Below are 18,679 nucleotides of genomic sequence, written 5' to 3' on the forward strand. Positions count from 1 at the left end.
CTCAACTAGGCATTTCCATGTGAAGCCAGTAGATGGCAGCATCACATCACTAGAGCAGCACCAGCTGTAGCGTACATTTACAAGAGTGAATGCTATTAATAGTAATCATGATACTACAAATCAATAACACAACAAATAATACTTAAAAAAAGAAAATACATTCTTAAACAAGGAACAAATGAGTTCTCCCAGGAAAAAGAACCATTAAAAGACAGTAAGAGTTTGTTAAGTGATGAAGAAAGACAAGAGGGACTTCATCCCTTTTCAAGGATTCCCAAGGTTTGACTGGTGTCTAGTGCTGCGTGCTGAGAGAGGAAATAAAACCAAGTGACATGCAAATATTGTTAATTTAACAGGAAGAATAAATCAAGGAGAAAAGTCCCTGTTACAGCTGTGAGAGAAACAGAAGCCAACTTATGTTAGAAAAGCAACTATGTTAAATGTTTGAAGGGAAAACACATTTCAAAACTCGTCCTGCATTTATCATGATGAGTCAAATTAACAATCACTGTTGATAATGATTTCTGGAGGGGTTGTCAAAGCAAATTAATTGGATTTATGGTTGTTTGACAGCCCTGAATTCATGTCTTTAAACTTTGACGTGAATAACTGAATCATACATAAAATCACTGTATATTTGTTCTTCTGTTAGAAGGATAGTGTTTATGTTTGATTCCACATTTTAGCAGGTATTTTAAAGTGTATTTGAAATGTTTTCAACCCTTATCGAAAGTTGTTGTACATTTTTAGAAACAAGTTTGTTGAAGCTCAGGTTGAGTCAGACGTGAGATGCAGGTCTATGCTCTCTCTGCTGAGGGGGTTAGAAAGTGTCAAAGAGAAGCCACGCTTTAAGAGCGTAGAGAGAGCCACTGTTGGCTTGGATGACGCCTTTTACCATGTCTGAGTCACTGAAACAGGACTCTCGTAAGCCTGTCTCCGTGGAGCTCTGTTTGGAGAGGGGTAGAGTGTAATGACGGGGGCTGACGGGGCTGACGGGGCTGACGGGGCTGTCGCCATCATAGTCATCTTCGTCTGAATCACCCCCAACAGAGAGGACGGGGGCGCGGGTGAGGAAGTCGGAGCGGGTCCGTGCCATTCTGGCTTTCTTTTTTTGGCCCGCTCTGCCAACCTGAAGTTTACCAGAAGTGATAACAGCATGTTTAAAAGGTGCCTTTAAAAGACCTGTAGACGAACTTCAGTGTATTTTGTTCTTCAAGTTGGTCAGCTGTGTCGTTCTTAGTGTAAGAGTGGGAGATATCCTGCCAAGATTCATTAATTCATTCACAACACAAAAATGCACTCCTGCGAAACACATGCTATATGTCTGTTTTCTGAAAAGAAAAAAGGAGAGATACTTACATCCCGTACTTTTGTCCCTTTTGAAGGCTTGGAGGCTGGTGTGGGTCCCTCTCTGGGAATGGCTACAGGTGTTTCTTTAGTGACAACATCACCGTCAAACCTGATAACAAAAAACACATTTGAAGTCCAAATAAAGATTTTAATAAGTGGAAACCAAGAACAAGAGTGTCAATGAAGCCACATTCTTCACATATGGTTAATAATCTTCATGTATCAGAAATTGTGCAAGAAACTGTGCATATAGCGTGGTTTTGTTTGTTCTGTACGCTCAATCTATCGCAGGTCTGTCTGTCGTGGGAAAAGGATGTCTTCATGAAGTTTTTTCTTAACCGAATCATGGCTCTAAGGATGGAGGGTGTTGTATAGATTGTAAAGCCCCCAGAGAAAAACTGTGATTTGAACATTTGACTTGAGCATGTGAATAATGTTGCCGTGGTTGTAGCAGCTTTCAAATTAGTCTGATGGTATAAACTGAGCCAGTCCCGATAATACATTTTTGCCATCTATGTGCTCATTCATTTCAGTGTCCCTGCATCAAATTCATATTGTGACTCAGCGTCTGCAACAGTTCCTTTGTGATACTGCCACTGGGGGGCACCAAAGTCAGGAAATGTTCAAATTCTTTACTTAGTACTCTAGATTGTGGGTTTATTTTGTAAACAATTTAACACGATTCATATATAGAAATGTAATCCATTGACACCTTGAATGTAAACTTCTTTTTTACTTTTATTTATTAATTATCTATGTGTTTGTTTATGGTTATCACAGTCTTGCTTGTTTCTGTTGCATAGTTATTATTCCTACAAGGATTTGTATTACATGTCAAATAAAAAAACTAAACAAAAAAACAAACACAAGCCAAAAAAAAGGTGAATTAATTCATTACTCACTTTGTAAACGTCACTTTGTCCTTCGGAGAGAAGAAGATTTTGCCTTGCTTATCCGTCATACTAACTGAGGTGCCTTGATTACTCGGTGGTTTCTTGGTAGCTGTTCTCACTCTGGTTCCTCCCCCATCCTTGGACTCCAGCGTGAGTTTGGGTGCCCAGCCCTCAGGAACAGGCCTGTGTCTTTCTCTGGGAGCAGAGGCAGGTGGAGGAGGCAGCTTTGGGTGAGGGGCACGTTCCAGGATGTCTTCACCTGGGGCAGAGTGCATTGATGGGTCGGTAGAATCTGACCGCGTCCTGGCGTGAGGAGCTAGCTTCGCTGTCCTCTCAACCAGCAGGGAGCTGGGTCTAAGGGGCTTGCCGGAGGTTGCAGTTCCACCAACATCTTGCCCACTCTTCCGACTCTGCTGTATCCTGTGCAGAGCTTCTCCTCTTTGTTTCTCAAACATGTCTCTCTCATATTGAGCGAAGAAAAGACGCTGCTGCTCCAGTGCTTCTTTCTGTTGTCTGATCTGCTCCATCATCTCTTTTTCATTCTGCTGCTGCTGATTACGCTGCCTCTCCTCTTTCTCCTCGTTCAGTCGCACCAGCTTCTCTATGATACCCGGGTCAGCCTGAGGGACAGAGGTAGAAATGGGGACGGGACCTTGAGGCACAAGACATGGGTCTGGTTTCTGTTGCAATGGCGTCAACTCCCCTGTCTGGGCTGCAGAGTCCCGAACCTCTACAGGGGGACGGACAATATCACTCAGCTCTTCGCTTAGTGGCGTTTCTTTCTGCATACTGATGACCACCACCACTGGTCGACGTGCTGACTCGCGCCTTTCTTTGAGGGGCTTGGTAACCGTGGTGGTGGTTGTAGAGATGGCCGCTGCTGTGTTTTGCTGTGGCTCTTCTGCAGGACGACGGGAGATTACTGTGCTGCCCTCACTAGCAGGGACGTAAAAAGTAGGGAGGTAGTTTTCGATTTTGGGCGGATGTGTGGGGGCAGAGGGGGCTGCAAGATCCATTTTAGTCTCGTCCTGGCTGCCTGGGTGGGCAACAGCATCAGAAACCCCTGTCCTATGTGGTTCAACTGGCTTTGGGCTTGCTGAAACAACCTCCTCAGGTACTGGAGCTACTGGTGGAGGAGAGGAGCAGAGGTCCTCACTGTCTGTCACTTCTTCTGTAGCCTTGGGTGGCTCATCATCCATGCTGAGATGCTCAAAGCTGCCTTTGGAGCTCTGGCTGTCAGGAGTGCCCTGGGGCGAACGAAGAGGTGGGGTTGAAGGGGGCACCAGCTCAACAGACCAGCGGCGTTCCTCAGATGGAGACGAAGCTCCACCGCTGGTTGCCCGGACCTTGAGGAGCTCCAGGCTGAACTTAGCCTGCTCCAGCTCTCTCATCCTCCGGCTCTCCCTCTTGGCCCGGGTGGTTTTCTGGCTGGGCTCATCTACAGTTCTGGACCTCTCTCGCACCACCACAGTGGATGTCGGGAATGAGGCCAGTGCCTCTGTTTGCACTTTAGACGGGCTCTCTTTTGTTCTAACATGTTCTCCTTCCTCCTTAACTGCTACCTCGTGGCTGCTGAGGATTTGGAGGCTCTTTTCTCGTTGTTCGTAGGAACGATCCTCCCATGTGCTGAGGTCCAACCCCATGATTCTCTCAGGCGGCTCCTCCTCTTCTTCTGGCAAGAGACTCACCTGGCCATTCTGTAGCTGAAGCAGCTTCTCCTGCTGCTCCTTCTCCTTCAGTCTCTGTTCTCTCAGTTGTTTGAAGCTGTCAATCCAGAAGGCATTGGTTACAACTTAAGCTGATGACAACCTACTTCCTACTCCTATTTTCAAGATATTTAAAAGACATTTTTTTAAACAAATTATTCATCACAAATGATCACAACCTAAAGTATTCACCAGACCAAAAGAGTCTGATTTAATTCTTGCTCTCAGCAGCTCAGCTGATTGTAGAGCTGCTTTGGGTTGGATTGCTTGCGTAATGGCTTGCTCTTACCAAGACTGGTCTATAAGCAGACTGAACAATGGCCAAATACACTGCAGGAGCTGTGTGCAAAGATTAATCTGGTTTTTAACCAGCTTGAGAAAAAAATCAAGCAGTTACCTCCCCATAGAAGTTATTTTGAGCCTTTAGAAATATTGTAAAATGTTTGCTTTGGTTTAAGTCAACTTATCCATAGCATTAATAAAAAACACAACTGGTGCTCAGGAGAAGATAATATTTGTTTTACAGGATGGCTTACCTCTGCCTGGCGAGGTAGCCTCTGCCCATTGCCTGCAGTTGTACCACAGCACTATACAGATGCAAGTAGGCTTCTCTGGCTTGATGACAGCGCCAGGCTGTCTGAATAACCAGAGCTGATGTGCAGCGCCGGTAGAGCCACAACCTCCATGCCCTCTGCAGCACCAGAGCAGCCTCCCTCCACAGCCTGAACTTCTGACGCTCCCTGAAACCTCGCCAGTGTTTCTGCACACACAAAGCTGCCCCCTCCTGGACAGCAGGGTCATAATTCTCCTCCTCCTCCTCTTCTATGGACCGGTATGAACGCCACCATTTCTGTGAGGAGATGATGATGATAATGATGTATTAGTTTCATGATATTATGATGTTTTTTTTTTTCTTTTAATCACCTATTTTCAAGTTCACTGACTCCACAGATTTCAAATTGAATGTAAGCTAATTTCCAGTTAAGGACCTCAAGATAAATGATAAAACATCATTGATATCAACGGACACCTTTCAATCTAACATACATTTCTAATTCAACGCACTGCAATGTTCTCGGACTGGGCATCATGTAGGAAGTCAATAATTCTGATTGTAAATGTAAAATGATATACTGTATAACACATGATGATTGATGCAATGAACTCAAATTATATAAACCTTACACCCCACAAAAACTACAGACAGAATTACTCATTTTGTTGTTGATTTTTCAATAAAACTTGATTGGATTCATTAATTTGTAGAAAAACATTTAGTAAAATTGTAATATGAAATTATAATATCACAATACGATCTACTCAAAGTCGATCAGCAACAATATTGAAGTTGTTTTCTGCTGTAAAAACAACTCTTAGGGGCATCTTTCAAACCAAAACCAATAAAAAGTGGTTTAAATCACACAGAAAGAAAAGAGAAAAAATGCAGTAGATGAAATAAGAGTAGCAATGATGAAAAGCTCTGTACTGTACCTGGATGCAGATCGCTGCTTCTCTCATCCTGACAAACTGCTTCCTTTCCAGCCGGGCTCTGAATCGCCGCTGCAGTGTGACGATACGTCTGAGAACTTCCCTGTGGAGTAAGGCCTGCAGACGCTGGCGCTCAGCCTCCCGCAAAAACACCTGAGGGGAGGGACCACGATAGAGTCAGCACAGGGTGACACACATACTTAATGAAGTATGGGGCTGTCTGGCCATGCACGAAGAGATACACACACACACACACAAATCCCTGGCCGGATACACGGTCACAAGTATGTCAGGTATGATCCTCTAATTATATAGACAGCATCCCAAAGGCATGGACCCCTCCATCATGCCTCATTTATACTGTGGACCGCACCAAATATGGGGCACTGTCTTCATTACATCCTTCTTTTCAGAGGGAGGATGCTTTCAGGTAATATGAGGTTATCCCCAACACTATCCTTTCCCTAGTCTGTGACTCTATTTATAGTTTGTGTAATTCAACTGTTTAATAAACTGAGTTTGAGCAGTTTAAAAAACCCCACATTATTTTGAGTAAATACATTTTGAAGCTTGAACCGACATTTCCCAGATTCCTAAACATGCAGCAACAGATAATATAACATAAAACATATAATAACATACAGTATAATGAGCCATAACACTTTCTTTTCGGCAATATCACTAAATAACCGTTTTGCCCCAACTTTTAATTTTACATCTGGATTATACACTGACTTTATTTAACTTATTGAATCCTGATATTCCTCTTAAATGCCTGCTGAAGTAGCTAAATTCTTTCTACACCATATGTCTTATATTTTCAGCTTGTTCCAAAACTTTACTGAGGTTACATCAAACTTAGTGAATATGCAAAATATTCAAAAGCAGACATCATGTTTTTTATGGCTTGCAATACTAGATCACACTGAATATTCTGAGAATAATCAGTTAATACACACTTAACAGTTATTGGTATTGATGAAAAATTTGGGTCCATCAATAAACTTTAAGCTTAACTTCTGAGCTCAACAATGTAACATTCATTTGTAATGACAACGTATTAAAAAAACAAACCATTTTAGTATTCACACAGATTTGTATTGTTCAAAAGAACTGCAGATAATAAAGAACAAGGCAGGGTAAATACCATCGTCTTTCCCACTTGGTACCCATCTGGTTCTAGGTCTAGCTGGTCCAGACACTGCTGGATGCCCTCTCTGGTGGCACTGGTGCCCTCTGGGAGCAGCACAGAGAAGTGATGGACAAAATCCTATGAAGAGAACAAGGAAGGTGTTAATAAGAAATAAGTTTACTACTCTACAGTATCTGTTCTGGATTTTATATTTGTGTCATGTGCACCGGATTTCTGTCCAATAATGTGTCTAACAAAAGGTTTACTTTCTGCTAAAGCCAGCAATGATTTCAGCACAGGATTAACTGGTTTTGGATGTACACACAGCGGCCCTGAATTTGAAATATAACTCTTGACCAGCAGCAGAAACTGAAGCAGCCTCCTGTAGCATCTCTTGAGCAGAAACAAGCTGTCAAAGCACATGTGGTTTCAGGTAAAAGTCAATGCTGTCCATATTTGCAGGGGTTCAAACATCATGGCATAAATATGCTGAACTCCCACTCTTCAAACTGAGGCCCATTGTCTGAATTCAATACACTCTGCACCATGGGCTGTAGGGGGTGGATAGAGAAACAGATGCTGTGTTTATACAATTACAAGCATGGGGAGTGTTTCAGAGACCCGAGGACAATGGAGAGGCTCTGTTCTGAAGAGTCGGGAAACAGCAGAGTCCTCCAAAGTGATACCATGCCCAAGATATTTCTCATTAGTGCTGACCGCAGCACTAAATATGTTTGGAGGAATTTCTTTTAAATGACGATGTCTGATGCTAAAATCACCTGAGTGAGATCATCAGAATACTCACTCGTAGTTCACTCACTAGATTTTGAATTAAAAGGTCAGTCTATATAAATAACTAAATATATAGTGTAATCTTTACTTATTTATTTGAGTTTATTAGTTTTTAAATGTTGATGGGAACTACTTCCCAGTGGTGCAAGAAGTACTCAGTAAAAGTACCAGTACAGCCATGTAAAAATACTCTGCTTAAAATGTAGCAGAGTGGAACTATAAAAAAGCATAACATGGACACTTAAGTAATGTACAAGCACCTCAAAATTGTACATAAAGGCAGTGCATTGCTTATTTTCTTTCCAGCACTGCAATTTTTTAAAATGTAAAATGACTCTGAGTAGTAGCAGTGAAGATCTCAGGAGCACAGCAAATAAAACCTTAACTATCTGCATGGTTACAGTAGATACCATTATGGTTACATGGGAAAATAAGTGACTCGCAGGGTGACTTAATCTTTGGCTAAAACCTTGACATGACATGACTGGCGAATGAACATTTAAAACCACAAAATGGAAACTAAAGTTAAAAGAAAACCTGGAGTAGGAGTGAGCCACTCCCAAACATTTTCTGTCCAAAGACTCACTTCCAATCAGCTTTAAAGACAATCTGTTTTATTAGTCATACAGTATTTCTCACAGGGTTGACGTCATTCCTGTGAGAGCCAGTGTGGTTAAAGATGGCTGCCACCTCTACTCCCCCATAATTCTCTCTTGACACAATACATCGAATCCTGACTCAAACAGCATCAGCGATCACTGGCACCTACACTCTCGGAAACTTGAGTGTCGTTTAAGTTTCGGGATGTAAGTAGTGAGATCGATTGTGCATCAGTGTTCTGGCCTGCACACGTCTGCCCAGAGGGAACATGTTAATGTGATCTGCTATCAAGTGTTTGCTTCCTGGATAAGTGGTTCTGCTATAACTCTCAGGAAACGAGAAACGGGCATTTACCAGGCATGGAGGGGTTCTAACAAAAATATTCTATTAGTTTCATTATGGGAATCCAGTATTTTTGGAGATTGACTCCAATTAAATTTCAATCTGCTGCTGTGATTTTGTACCACTCTTTTCAGAATTTTACATAATTCATTATGTAAGGACTACCACCAGTGGTGAAGTATTTAAATCCCTACAAGGAACTTTCATTTTGTGTTCAATCTGGCGGCCCCTGTGGACTTCTAGGGGAATCCGACCCAGTGGGAGGCATTAAGAATAAATAGAACAAATAATCGCTGATGGGTTTGTTTGTTTATGTAGGTCATACAGAGGCATCAATATTAAACTGAAACTGTTTTATAACCAGTTAAAAACACCTTGTACTATGTTTAAAATAGGGCTTCACAATTAATCGCAATATTATCAAAATCGCAATATACAAATTGCAGAAGCTGCTGTGTTAAAATGTGTGACAAAACAGCCCTATAATGAAGTAGTGTTGTTCTGCAGAGATGCCCTAGTCTACAAATCTTGTGCTCTAGATTTAAGGAAACATATTTGTTTGGCAAAGACCCCAACAAAAGTCACATCATCATGATTTAAATTGTTTTTTTCTAATCGTGAATCATATCGCAATCACAATCTTTATCAAAATAATCACTATATGATGCTTTTTTCATATTGTGCAGCACTAGTTTAAAATACTCCATTACAAGTTACAGCCTTGCAAAATAAATTTTAAATGTGTGCTGCCTGTATTTGTTTATCTCCAGTTGTCTGGTTCTTCTTTTGTTCTTTAGGATATTAAACATTAAAGGACATAAATGACAGTTCTGGATTAAGACCTTTAAAGTATCTGCAGGGTGTAAATGTGTGCGTGCTACCTTGAAGCTGTACTTGATGTTGTAGCCCGACTGCCGGATGCGCACAGTCTCCAGCATACCTGTGTAACGCAGCTGCCTCAGCACCAGGTTATCATTAAACCTTAAGGGCAGCTGAGAAAGAGAAAGCCAGAGGAGGGAAAAAGGATAATGGAGGAGGAGAGGGGAGAATGACAGAAAAAAGGAGAAGCGACAGAGAGGGAAATGATAAACAGGTTCAGAAAAGTTTAAACTTCAAAGGAAATAAAAAATGCTTTGAAAACTAAACCAAAACAGTCAAAAGTGACCACAGTCTGGAGCGAGCACACTGTACCTTCTCAGCATTGGAACGGATGCACTTGACAAAATAAGGCTCAGACTGACCCAGAGTCTCCATTAGCTTATTGAGAGAGGCCTACAGAACGAGACATGAAAAGGAGAAGACAAATTTAACACAAAGCCAGAATGTATGAGACACATAGAAACACGCTGCTTGTGTTGCTCTGCAGTTGTTTGACAGGCGGCAGTCAAAGTCAGGTGGTTCTGTCAGCCGGGAATAACTGTTGGTCCGTCTGTAAGTAAAACGCTTCACTGAAAGATTAAAGTCACTGCGTGGGATCATACACACTAGCAATATATCTAAAAAAAAAAAAAAAAAAAATGAAGAAGAAACCATGTGCGTAGCATTTCCATGTGCAACTTGTGTGTGTGTGTGTAAACATATGCACATGTGTGTCAGCATGTGTGTGTGATAGTTCAGTGGCAAGAAGAATTCAGTCTCCTCCCCCTCCATGGGAGATTAAAGCAATCAGCGCAGCACAGGATGTGGGAAGTGAAGTCATCCACACACTGGGGCCAGGGCTGCCTGCCAGAGGGGCCTCAGCACTCATCTCTACCTCCAACAGCCGGAGCACAGAGTTCACTTTCAAAGAAATTGGGGAAGAAATAGCAGTTTTTTGGTGAACGTTGGTTTTTTTTTAGCTCTGCATGTAACCGGCTGCCAATGAGAGCCTAAAGATAACCAGATTAGTCCGAATGTTACCGGTAGTTGCCTCATTTGTCTCACGTTTGGAAGGAAAAAAAAAAAAAAAAAAAAAAAAAAGAGAGAGCACATTTCTTATCTCATTTTCTCTTTGTTTTCAGCAGTTTAAATAGTAGAAATAAGCTAATTTTTGGTTCTAGGTGAATTTCAGTTCCACAGAATCACTGCAATGGGATGTTTTCATGGTCTCATCTCCCACAAAGTGAACATAGTGAGGGTGTGTCATTAACAGAGAAACAACAATCTTTCCACTTTCTCACCAAATCAAAAATATTTTTGACAAAATTCCCAGACATGATGTCATACTTTGTAAGACTTTTTGGGTGGGTGTATGAACTACGTAATAGACTTCACACACATTATGGACAAATACAGGGTGAAGACAGTGGAGGGTGAAGGTTCTGGGAAGGCAGAGAGATGGAGGGATATTTCCACCAACATTCACTTGTAAAGGACACGCCTTGTTTTTATCATATTCACAGCTGGAGGGAGATTCCTCAGTCCAGCTCAGGCTAATCATGTTATTTTTATATTGAGAGCACTGAATGGCAAATTATTGAGCTCTGCAGCTACTGGCTATCTCTCTCTCTCTCTGTGTGTGTGTGTGTGTGTGTGTGTGTGTGTGTGTGTGTGTGTGTGTGTGTGTGTGTGTGTGTGTGTGTCTGACCTGGAACTGTGCGCTGATACTGGGTGGTTTCTTCTTCTTGTGGAGGTGAAGCAAGGACTTGGTGATGCGGTCGTGAAGCGTCAGGTTGCTGAGGTACTTCAGTGACTTGACATTCAGTAAATGCTGCAGGCGCAAAGTCACAGTCAGTTGATAGTGTTGATAATATAACACCACATTATGCCTTTTGTTAAGATATCCTTGTACCGTACCTTCGGAAGAACTGGTTTAGATTTGTAGTTTTTGTTCCTCCTGTTTAGAATAAACAAAAACAGAAAGGTTAATCCAGCAGTCATAATCTGTTTTATGCAGTAAAATCCCACTTTTTCTTCTTTAAATCAACAGGTGAGAACTTTGTTTTAACTGTCAGGTAAAAGGTCAACTGTCAGGTTTAACTGTCAAGTAAAAGCATTGAATTAATTACAGAAATTCTTCCCAAGTGGGTCATATCCCTGTCAATAAAGTAAAAACTTTATTTATCCCCACGGGGAAATTCTCTTTTCACTTGTTCCCCTCCATAGGGAGGTCAGAGGTCGGGGTCAGCTACAGAACAGCACCCTTGAAGTTAGTAGGAATGTAGTGATCACTGAGGAAAATTCAGCAGGGCAGATGTTTGCTGACAACTGAGTTTGAACTATGTCAGATGATATTTAAGAATGTCTCTAGGCTACACTGCTGACCAAAACAACAAATAACAGTAGAATTAATGCTGAAAATAGTTTTGCATTTTACAATCAGAAAGAAAACCATTACAAAGTGTCTTAATTAGAAAAGCACAGTGTTAAAGGGGAGTTTAAAGCTTCATGGTGACTGCAGATGTGTCTGGTTACTGACATGAGGATGTCGTGGGCTCTCTCAAGGAGTTTGCTGCTGGCAGAGTTGAAAAAGATGCCGTCTTCTTCTGTGGTGGAGCTGCCGGATGACAGGCGGCTCTGTCGACCCACACGCCCGTTCCAGCCGAGGCCCGGAGAACCCCTTCGGCAAAACGCACACAGACCAATTAAGCAATTAATTTATGAAAATCCAAACTGTATACAAAATGTTTTACACTGCAACACACTTCTGAAGCAGTGAGATCTAATTATTATTAAGATATAGTTTGGGATGCATTTATGTAATTCATGTCAATAGTTATTCGTCCTCAAGGAATTTATTTTGTATTTATATTTCCAATCTTCTTATGAAAGAGCTTAAGATTACACACTGTGGAATTTATATGCAATCTGCCATCTGAGCATGATTACCAACCCCCCCGCCCTCCCTGACCAAAAAACCCGACCTCTTTTTACATTGATACAACGTGTTTGACAAATCGCAACATTTTGATGACAATATCTTAAACCACAACATAGTCCCAATGGATAATCAGTCCAGGCTGTCTTGGAAAAACAAAAATATAAGTTCACTTGTAACAGTGAAACAGTAAAACCAGCTTTTTTATGTCAAGCTTGGGGCTGCAATCACATAAAAATAAAGCTAATTAAAACATATTGAAATATACACGGTGGGTGATGATGCTTCATAAACGATACATATTGTATCTTCAGTTTTTGTAAGTATTGGATATAATATATTTTATTGCATGTACTGTTATGTTCCCCACGGTGTCTCTTTACTTTTCCACATGGTTAACAGACATTGTCCCACATTAATGAGACAGTAATGATCAAAGATCTGTTGAGTTTGTGAACTTCCTCGGATACGTGTTTGAAGGGTCTCAGACATAACATCAAATACCACCAGCTGTGGGAGGGTGGCTTCTCACATATTAGTGAATATGTTGGATTTGATGGTGCTTAGCTTTAGAGAAGTGCAACCTATGTATAATTTAAAATGACATCAAACAGTGTCTTGTTTTTTGCATTTTTCCCCTAAAGAATGTCACCAGCAGGGGCAGTAGTTTCAATATTTCTTCCCATAGGAGAGAGAGGAATTCATCTCACACAGAACTTGACACAGTTCACTGCAGCCTCAAGGGGTTTAAACCTCAGGCCTCAAGGTGAAACCTAACCACCTGCCCAGAACAAAAACAAAAACACAGGCGGTCAGGTCATGGTTAAAACCATTAACCATTCTGAACTATTTTAGCCCACAGGAGACGACAAGAGAGGAGAAAAGACAACTGAGATAAAAAAGCAAGAAATCAGAGAAAAAAGCTCTTCAGCTCCTCAGATCCATTGTTTTCAGTATCATTTGTAGGTTTACAAGAATTTCTCCTGATGAGTTATCAAGCCACACACTATGACACATAGACTACAGTAGCAGGATGTGTTTGGTAGCTCATGCTGTGTTCATCAGCAGGGGGCTGAATCATTCCTACAGAGAAAACGAGGTGGGACACGAGCGAGTGGAGAGGATTTTAATAGCTAATGAAAATGAAAGTCAACACATACAAAAGAGCAGATGAGGTTTTGGTACTGCAGTTTTTTTGGTGCAGGGCCAGCTGTTTGGGTTGAAAGAGATTTTTCACCGCTTTTATACATAAATATGTCTTTTTAAAAAGTAGATTTTCAGATAAATAAATGGAGCTTCAGTACTGGCATTAAAAATAAACTCCAACCCTCTGTGTGCTCATTGTGTTCATCGTCTGTGCAGAAGAAGGGACCAAATCTATTTGTTTCACATTTAAAAGTGCCAAGAGTACATTTGCTTTTGGAGCTGTTGTGTCTCTGGGGACAGAAATGTTGGTTGTTCCACCACTTTGGTCCAGGCTAAAATATCTCAACAACTCCGGGATGGATTGTCGTGAGATTTCGTACAGACATTCATGGTTTCCATCCTACTGAATTTGGTGATTCCATGACTTTTAATCTAGCGCCGCCCTCAGGTTGTGCAATTTATAATCTGTGGTTTATGACAAAATAGTGTACCTGTAAAACAAATTACACGTCATCAGCCTCAGGTGTCCTCATGCTAGTTATAAAATATTAGCATGGTGACTGGTGACTTAAAGCACTTTGGATCTCTGTGTCAAAAAGGTGCTATATAAATAAAGTTTTACTTACTTACTTACTTGCTAAAAAAAAAGATAGTTAACATGGTAATTATTACTGCCAACAACTGTATTTTAGCATTATGAGCATTGGCATTGGCGATGTTAGCATTTAGCTCAAAGCACAGCCTCACACGGTTGTAGATTTGTTAAATCAACTTCCTTTAAGGACTAAACATACTTGGCCTGTAAAGTGGATTCTTATTTGAATTTAATATTATATAATAAAAAAAAGATGTTAGGTAACTTTATTATTATTACGTTTATTTAAACTAAAAAAAACCCCACTGAGGGTTGGTCCTCATTTACATAACAATTAAAGTGTAATAAATCCTTTTATTTGTTTATATTGGTTCTCAGCACTACTTATTTATCAGATTGGCTTTTACACAATGAACCCTCTGGAAGCCTCAGGTCCTCAGGTAGTGGCCCTTTAATTATCCCCAAAATGGGGGTGTTTTAATGTGGGAAGCGCTGAATTTTGCTTGTATGGAAATTGCTATATAAATAAAGTCTGATTGATTGATTGAAAAAGCAACAACAGGACTGTAGCTGGCCTTTCCATTAGTTTTTCTCTCCATTAGAGGACATGAAGGAAGAGACCCAGAGGATGCTTCTCTAACACAGGCCAGTACAGGTCCACTGTCCTGATCACAGTCTGGGGTATATCACCACAATCCCACAGGAGCAGTACAGATAAATATGATTTGTACTACCTGCCTAGATTACATTACAATATCGTAAATTACAGCTCCACAAAGCTCCAGCATGCAGGTGTAAATCTAAGTGTACATAGTTTAGATATATTTCTGGGTTTACTCGATCCTTAGTAATCTTAGGACCTGTGTTGTACTAAAGAATAAGCACAAATCTTCAGTTTTGCATCTGGCCTTCTATATAAAGCTAAATTGAGAATTTCTCCCCAGTTGATCATCGATCTCAGTATATGGTGATAGTACAATATGCCTCTTGTACTGTTTGTTTATCCCCATAGTCTCTCTGAGAGTCCCATAAAGCACTGCACTGTCTCCCGCTCTGTCCAGCCAACAAGCACCCTGCAGGGACTGAATATTTATCACTCCCCGGGCACTCCACTCCAATGCATAACTCTGACTTTACATCACAGAGGAAGCAGCTGCACAGGGTTTAGTGCTCTCCTAGTATGTAGAGGATGAGTGTGCATGAGTGAGAGGAAGAGACAGAAGGAGGCAGAGGGAGGGCAGAGGTTGCAAATCACATTAAGGCCCCAGACTGAACCTCTGTGTAACAAAAGCCATCTTGTACGAGCCTCTGTGCTACCAGTCGTGGTCTTGGGCTGCTAATCTCGCGGTCCACAGCTAATTAGAGGAGGTGGTGGACCGGGGTCTCAGTGGAGTGGTATGAGAGCAACGCTCGGGTCACAGCACAGTCATCACTCTTTTTGGTGAATAACACGGTGTGATGATTAAAAAGTGTACTATTTGAAGTATGTTAGAGAATCTGCAGGAAAGCTATTATGGGGTTTTGTTGACTATGACTAATTTGAGGGCTCTTTGTAATATGTATGCAAGATCAAATACTAAGTTTATGAGACGCCCTCGAGGCCTAGGGGTGAGGACTCCTACAATAAACTACAATGTCCCCAGCTTGAGTCAGACTGGGGACCTTTGTTGCAGATCATTCCCCATCTCCCTCTCCCCTCATTTCCTCTTTTTACTGTCGACTCACTAATAAAAGGTTTAAACTGCCAGAAAAAACAAAAACAAACAAACAAACAAATGATTTACAAGAGGTTCATCCAACCCAGTACTGCTCAACTGAATAAATTATATAAATATATCAAAATATCCTTCAAAAACTGACACACTGTAATGTTGTCTTGTATCATCTTTTTTTCTTGAATTTTCTGTTCAATAAAAGCAACATGAAGGGTAAATGATCCAAAAAGGCAAAAGAATAAAGGTAAAAGTAAGAGAAAAATAACAAATACAATGTAAATAAGTATGTAAGTACCTTTAAGGAGCTTATAATGTTCAATTTCTGTTCAGTGCAGTAATGGTTTAAATGTATGGTAACTTTTGAGTCTGTAGTTTCTGGTGTGTGTGCTGTCAGGTGTGCCAACACAATATTAGGCACCTACTAAAACCTGTTTAAACTGTCATGTGGCATGTGTACAGGTCTTTGTTTGTTTCCAGATCCTGCAAATCTGTGGTATTTTATGAATATAGTCATTAGGCGGACCAGGATTTGAAGCAAAAATATAGCATTTATTTCCTAAAACCAAGGAAGCTTTATGAAGAGCCTGAAACACAATAATACAACAAATCTAGAGACAGCATGGACTCTTACCGTGGTGATTTCTCATTGATGGTGTTGCTTCCCTGAAGGTCTGACAGGGGCGTGCGTGGACTCTTTCTGGTCACACCTGATCACCAACAGACAGGTTGGCATCATGTGAAAGAAAACCAACACACACACAGCCACATACACACACATACAGCCACATACACACAAAACAGACATACAAACACATCCTTCAAACCCTTCCCAAGCAAAAAAACACACTTCTGACACCATGTGACACTCCAGTGTTATTGCAGTGAGTGTTATGTGCCTTTTCATTGGAAATATAATCTACAGCAGATGATTTAATATTGAAACAAAGATCTGTGAGGTTAATAGTGAGTTGCTCTTGTTAGTGTCAAATTATGGAAGATGATACTGAAGAGTTGTTTAGTTTTAGTTTAGTCTGGACTGTAGGTTGGCTTAGTTATTTAAATATAAATAATATATACCAATATATATACACACACACACACATATATGTATTTTGTCCTATAATCAATTATCTAATGAAGTAGCCATTTAGGTCAAACTAAAGAGAACTTTGTTACATTACTACAATGTGATTGGCAGCGATGAGCCAATTGATACACCAGCATTCCCTCTGAACCTACAGCCATCAATCACGGTGATAAGAAATCAGCAGATATCTACAGTGTGTGTTAGCCTTCTTAAAAAGCAATCTGAGAGAGCATTTTATCAGGTGACTTAACAGTATACCGTTTTCAGTTTCATCACTTTGTACAACATTTTCACTCTCATCTGGAGCTGCAGGGTGGCACAAAACAAAAAGACACAAACACATCCGGGTGTCATGAAATGTTTGTAGAGGAAAAAGTGACCGCTGAAAGAAGTGTGTGAGGTCGGCTGTATGTCCTGCACCACATGTAAAGCTGCCTGTGAGCAAGTTAGTGATAATAATATACGCATCTGTGTCATATACCCCCTCGGCCTTCTATCACCATCACCAGCCTATGTGGAATTAGTGACAGTGATTATAGACGAGTGCTGTGGTGCACAAGCAATAATAATCACTGCCCAACAGACAGAACTGGACATGAAAGTGTATCTGTGTGCTAGAACTGGCAAATAACAGAAAGTGATAATGTGTCGTCTCCCCAGACCAAAGTTAGCCCAACCATGCATTTATCTTCTAGCGTATTACTAGCACAGTGTTAGTGACAGGATGGCTGAAGCATGCTAGTGAACAATGTGCAAGACGAGACAAGTGGATGCAGGTGCATAAGAAAGAGGGAAGAGGGAGACAGAGGGAGTGGAGACCAACAAGCATCTAGTCTAATGATAGAAGATAAGAGTTTTAAATCAAATCACAAAGCAGAAACTACGTCTCTTTAATGCAAGTTTGGATATTCTTATGATTTATTTAATCTCTTTCGGCTTGACTTTGGCTGCAGTACAGTGCAGTAAAGTGTAGGTGATGTTGGTCAGCCTCGTCCCTACAGTTTCCCCAAGTCATGGTCTAACATGAAAGTAGGAGGAGTTATTATTGTATTGGCAGCCTTACTGTACTTCTCCTCTTTGCATCTCTGCAGGATCTCTAAGCTTCTCTGATGCACAGGGTGCTGCAGAAAGCTAAAACTATCCACACTTTTCAAAACTGCACAGGGAGCAGCGTCATCATGCCCTTGGAGAAGCAAAACAAAGGAAAAAAAAAAACACAAGGAAAGAGAAGGGGAAAAGAGAGAGAGAAAGAAATGACAGATTAGACAGCGAAGAAGAAGAGATCAAGAGATGCAGTCATCTACTGGAGAGATACCTGTGCAAGACTTCTGGAAAGAAGATAATTGACATTCAAAACTGCACATTGGTGGCAGCAGTAGGATGTTTGTCATTGTAGTTCTGTGTGTAAGTGTTTGCCCCCCCCAAAGGCACTTCCATACAATGTCTTCTAGAAGTTTTTCTGCAACCTGATTTGACAGTCAGCAGATATCTACAGTGTGTGTAGATATCCGTCTCCCTCTTAGACAAGGTGAGGGTATTTAAAGGTAATTTAATTTACAACTTGGCCCATAATGATTCATAAAAAAGAAGTTAGACATAGCATTTTTAACAAAAACAGGATGTTGCAGAAATTAAATGTTTTAAAAGACACGTTTTAGTGTCCCTTGGGTGAGGCTGAAGGATTACTAAAAGATATCTAAGGATAAGCAATGGATACAAAATCTATTTTCACATAACAACATCTACATGTATAACCTAATGTGTAGGAAGGATCAGGAGGGTGCAGAGCGCAAGTCTGGTTCATACGACGGCAGTGCTGGAAGAACCTCTGATGCTAATATCTACAGCATATCAAGTACAGCTAGAGCCAAAATCTAAGGGAAAATAAGGCATTCGTAGAAAGCCAAAGCTGAGAGAGACAAAGAGCAAGAGCTACTGTAATTACATGGCAGCACTACTAGCACTACGCACACACACACTACACAATGGTGACTACTGAAACACAAAATATGACGGAGATAAAGCGAACCAAAATGA

At 40.9% G+C, this 18,679-nt stretch overlaps 1 protein-coding gene across 13 annotated transcripts in view; it reads right to left on the reverse strand.

The window, feature by feature from the left end:
- myo9aa (myosin IXAa) overlaps positions 1-18,679 on the reverse strand; it is a 111,392-nt gene that overhangs the window by 9,090 nt on the left and 83,623 nt on the right. For 11 of the 13 annotated variants that reach the window (XM_051378335.1, XM_051378338.1, XM_051378332.1 and 8 more), the window contains 13 exons: positions 17,706-17,825; positions 16,187-16,262; positions 11,701-11,841; positions 11,079-11,118; positions 10,870-10,992; positions 9,495-9,575; positions 9,185-9,295; positions 6,585-6,707; positions 5,441-5,590; positions 4,486-4,799; positions 2,253-4,007; positions 1,360-1,459; positions 896-1,129 (listed from right to left, as the gene is read on the reverse strand). In XM_051378335.1, coding sequence (XP_051234295.1) covers positions 896-1,129; positions 1,360-1,459; positions 2,253-4,007; positions 4,486-4,799; positions 5,441-5,590; positions 6,585-6,707; positions 9,185-9,295; positions 9,495-9,575; positions 10,870-10,992; positions 11,079-11,118; positions 11,701-11,841; positions 16,187-16,262; positions 17,706-17,825 — 3,368 coding nt within the window. The remainder of the gene's footprint in view (positions 1-895; positions 1,130-1,359; positions 1,460-2,252; positions 4,008-4,485; positions 4,800-5,440; positions 5,591-6,584; positions 6,708-9,184; positions 9,296-9,494; positions 9,576-10,869; positions 10,993-11,078; positions 11,119-11,700; positions 11,842-16,186; positions 16,263-17,705; positions 17,826-18,679) is intronic. The other 2 variants (XM_051378340.1, XM_051378341.1) reach the window with 2 other exon arrangements.

The sequence above is a fragment of the Dicentrarchus labrax genome, unplaced genomic scaffold (genome assembly GCF_905237075.1).
Source record: "Dicentrarchus labrax unplaced genomic scaffold, dlabrax2021, whole genome shotgun sequence".
In the NCBI taxonomy this organism is placed as follows: domain Eukaryota; kingdom Metazoa; phylum Chordata; class Actinopteri; family Moronidae; genus Dicentrarchus; species Dicentrarchus labrax.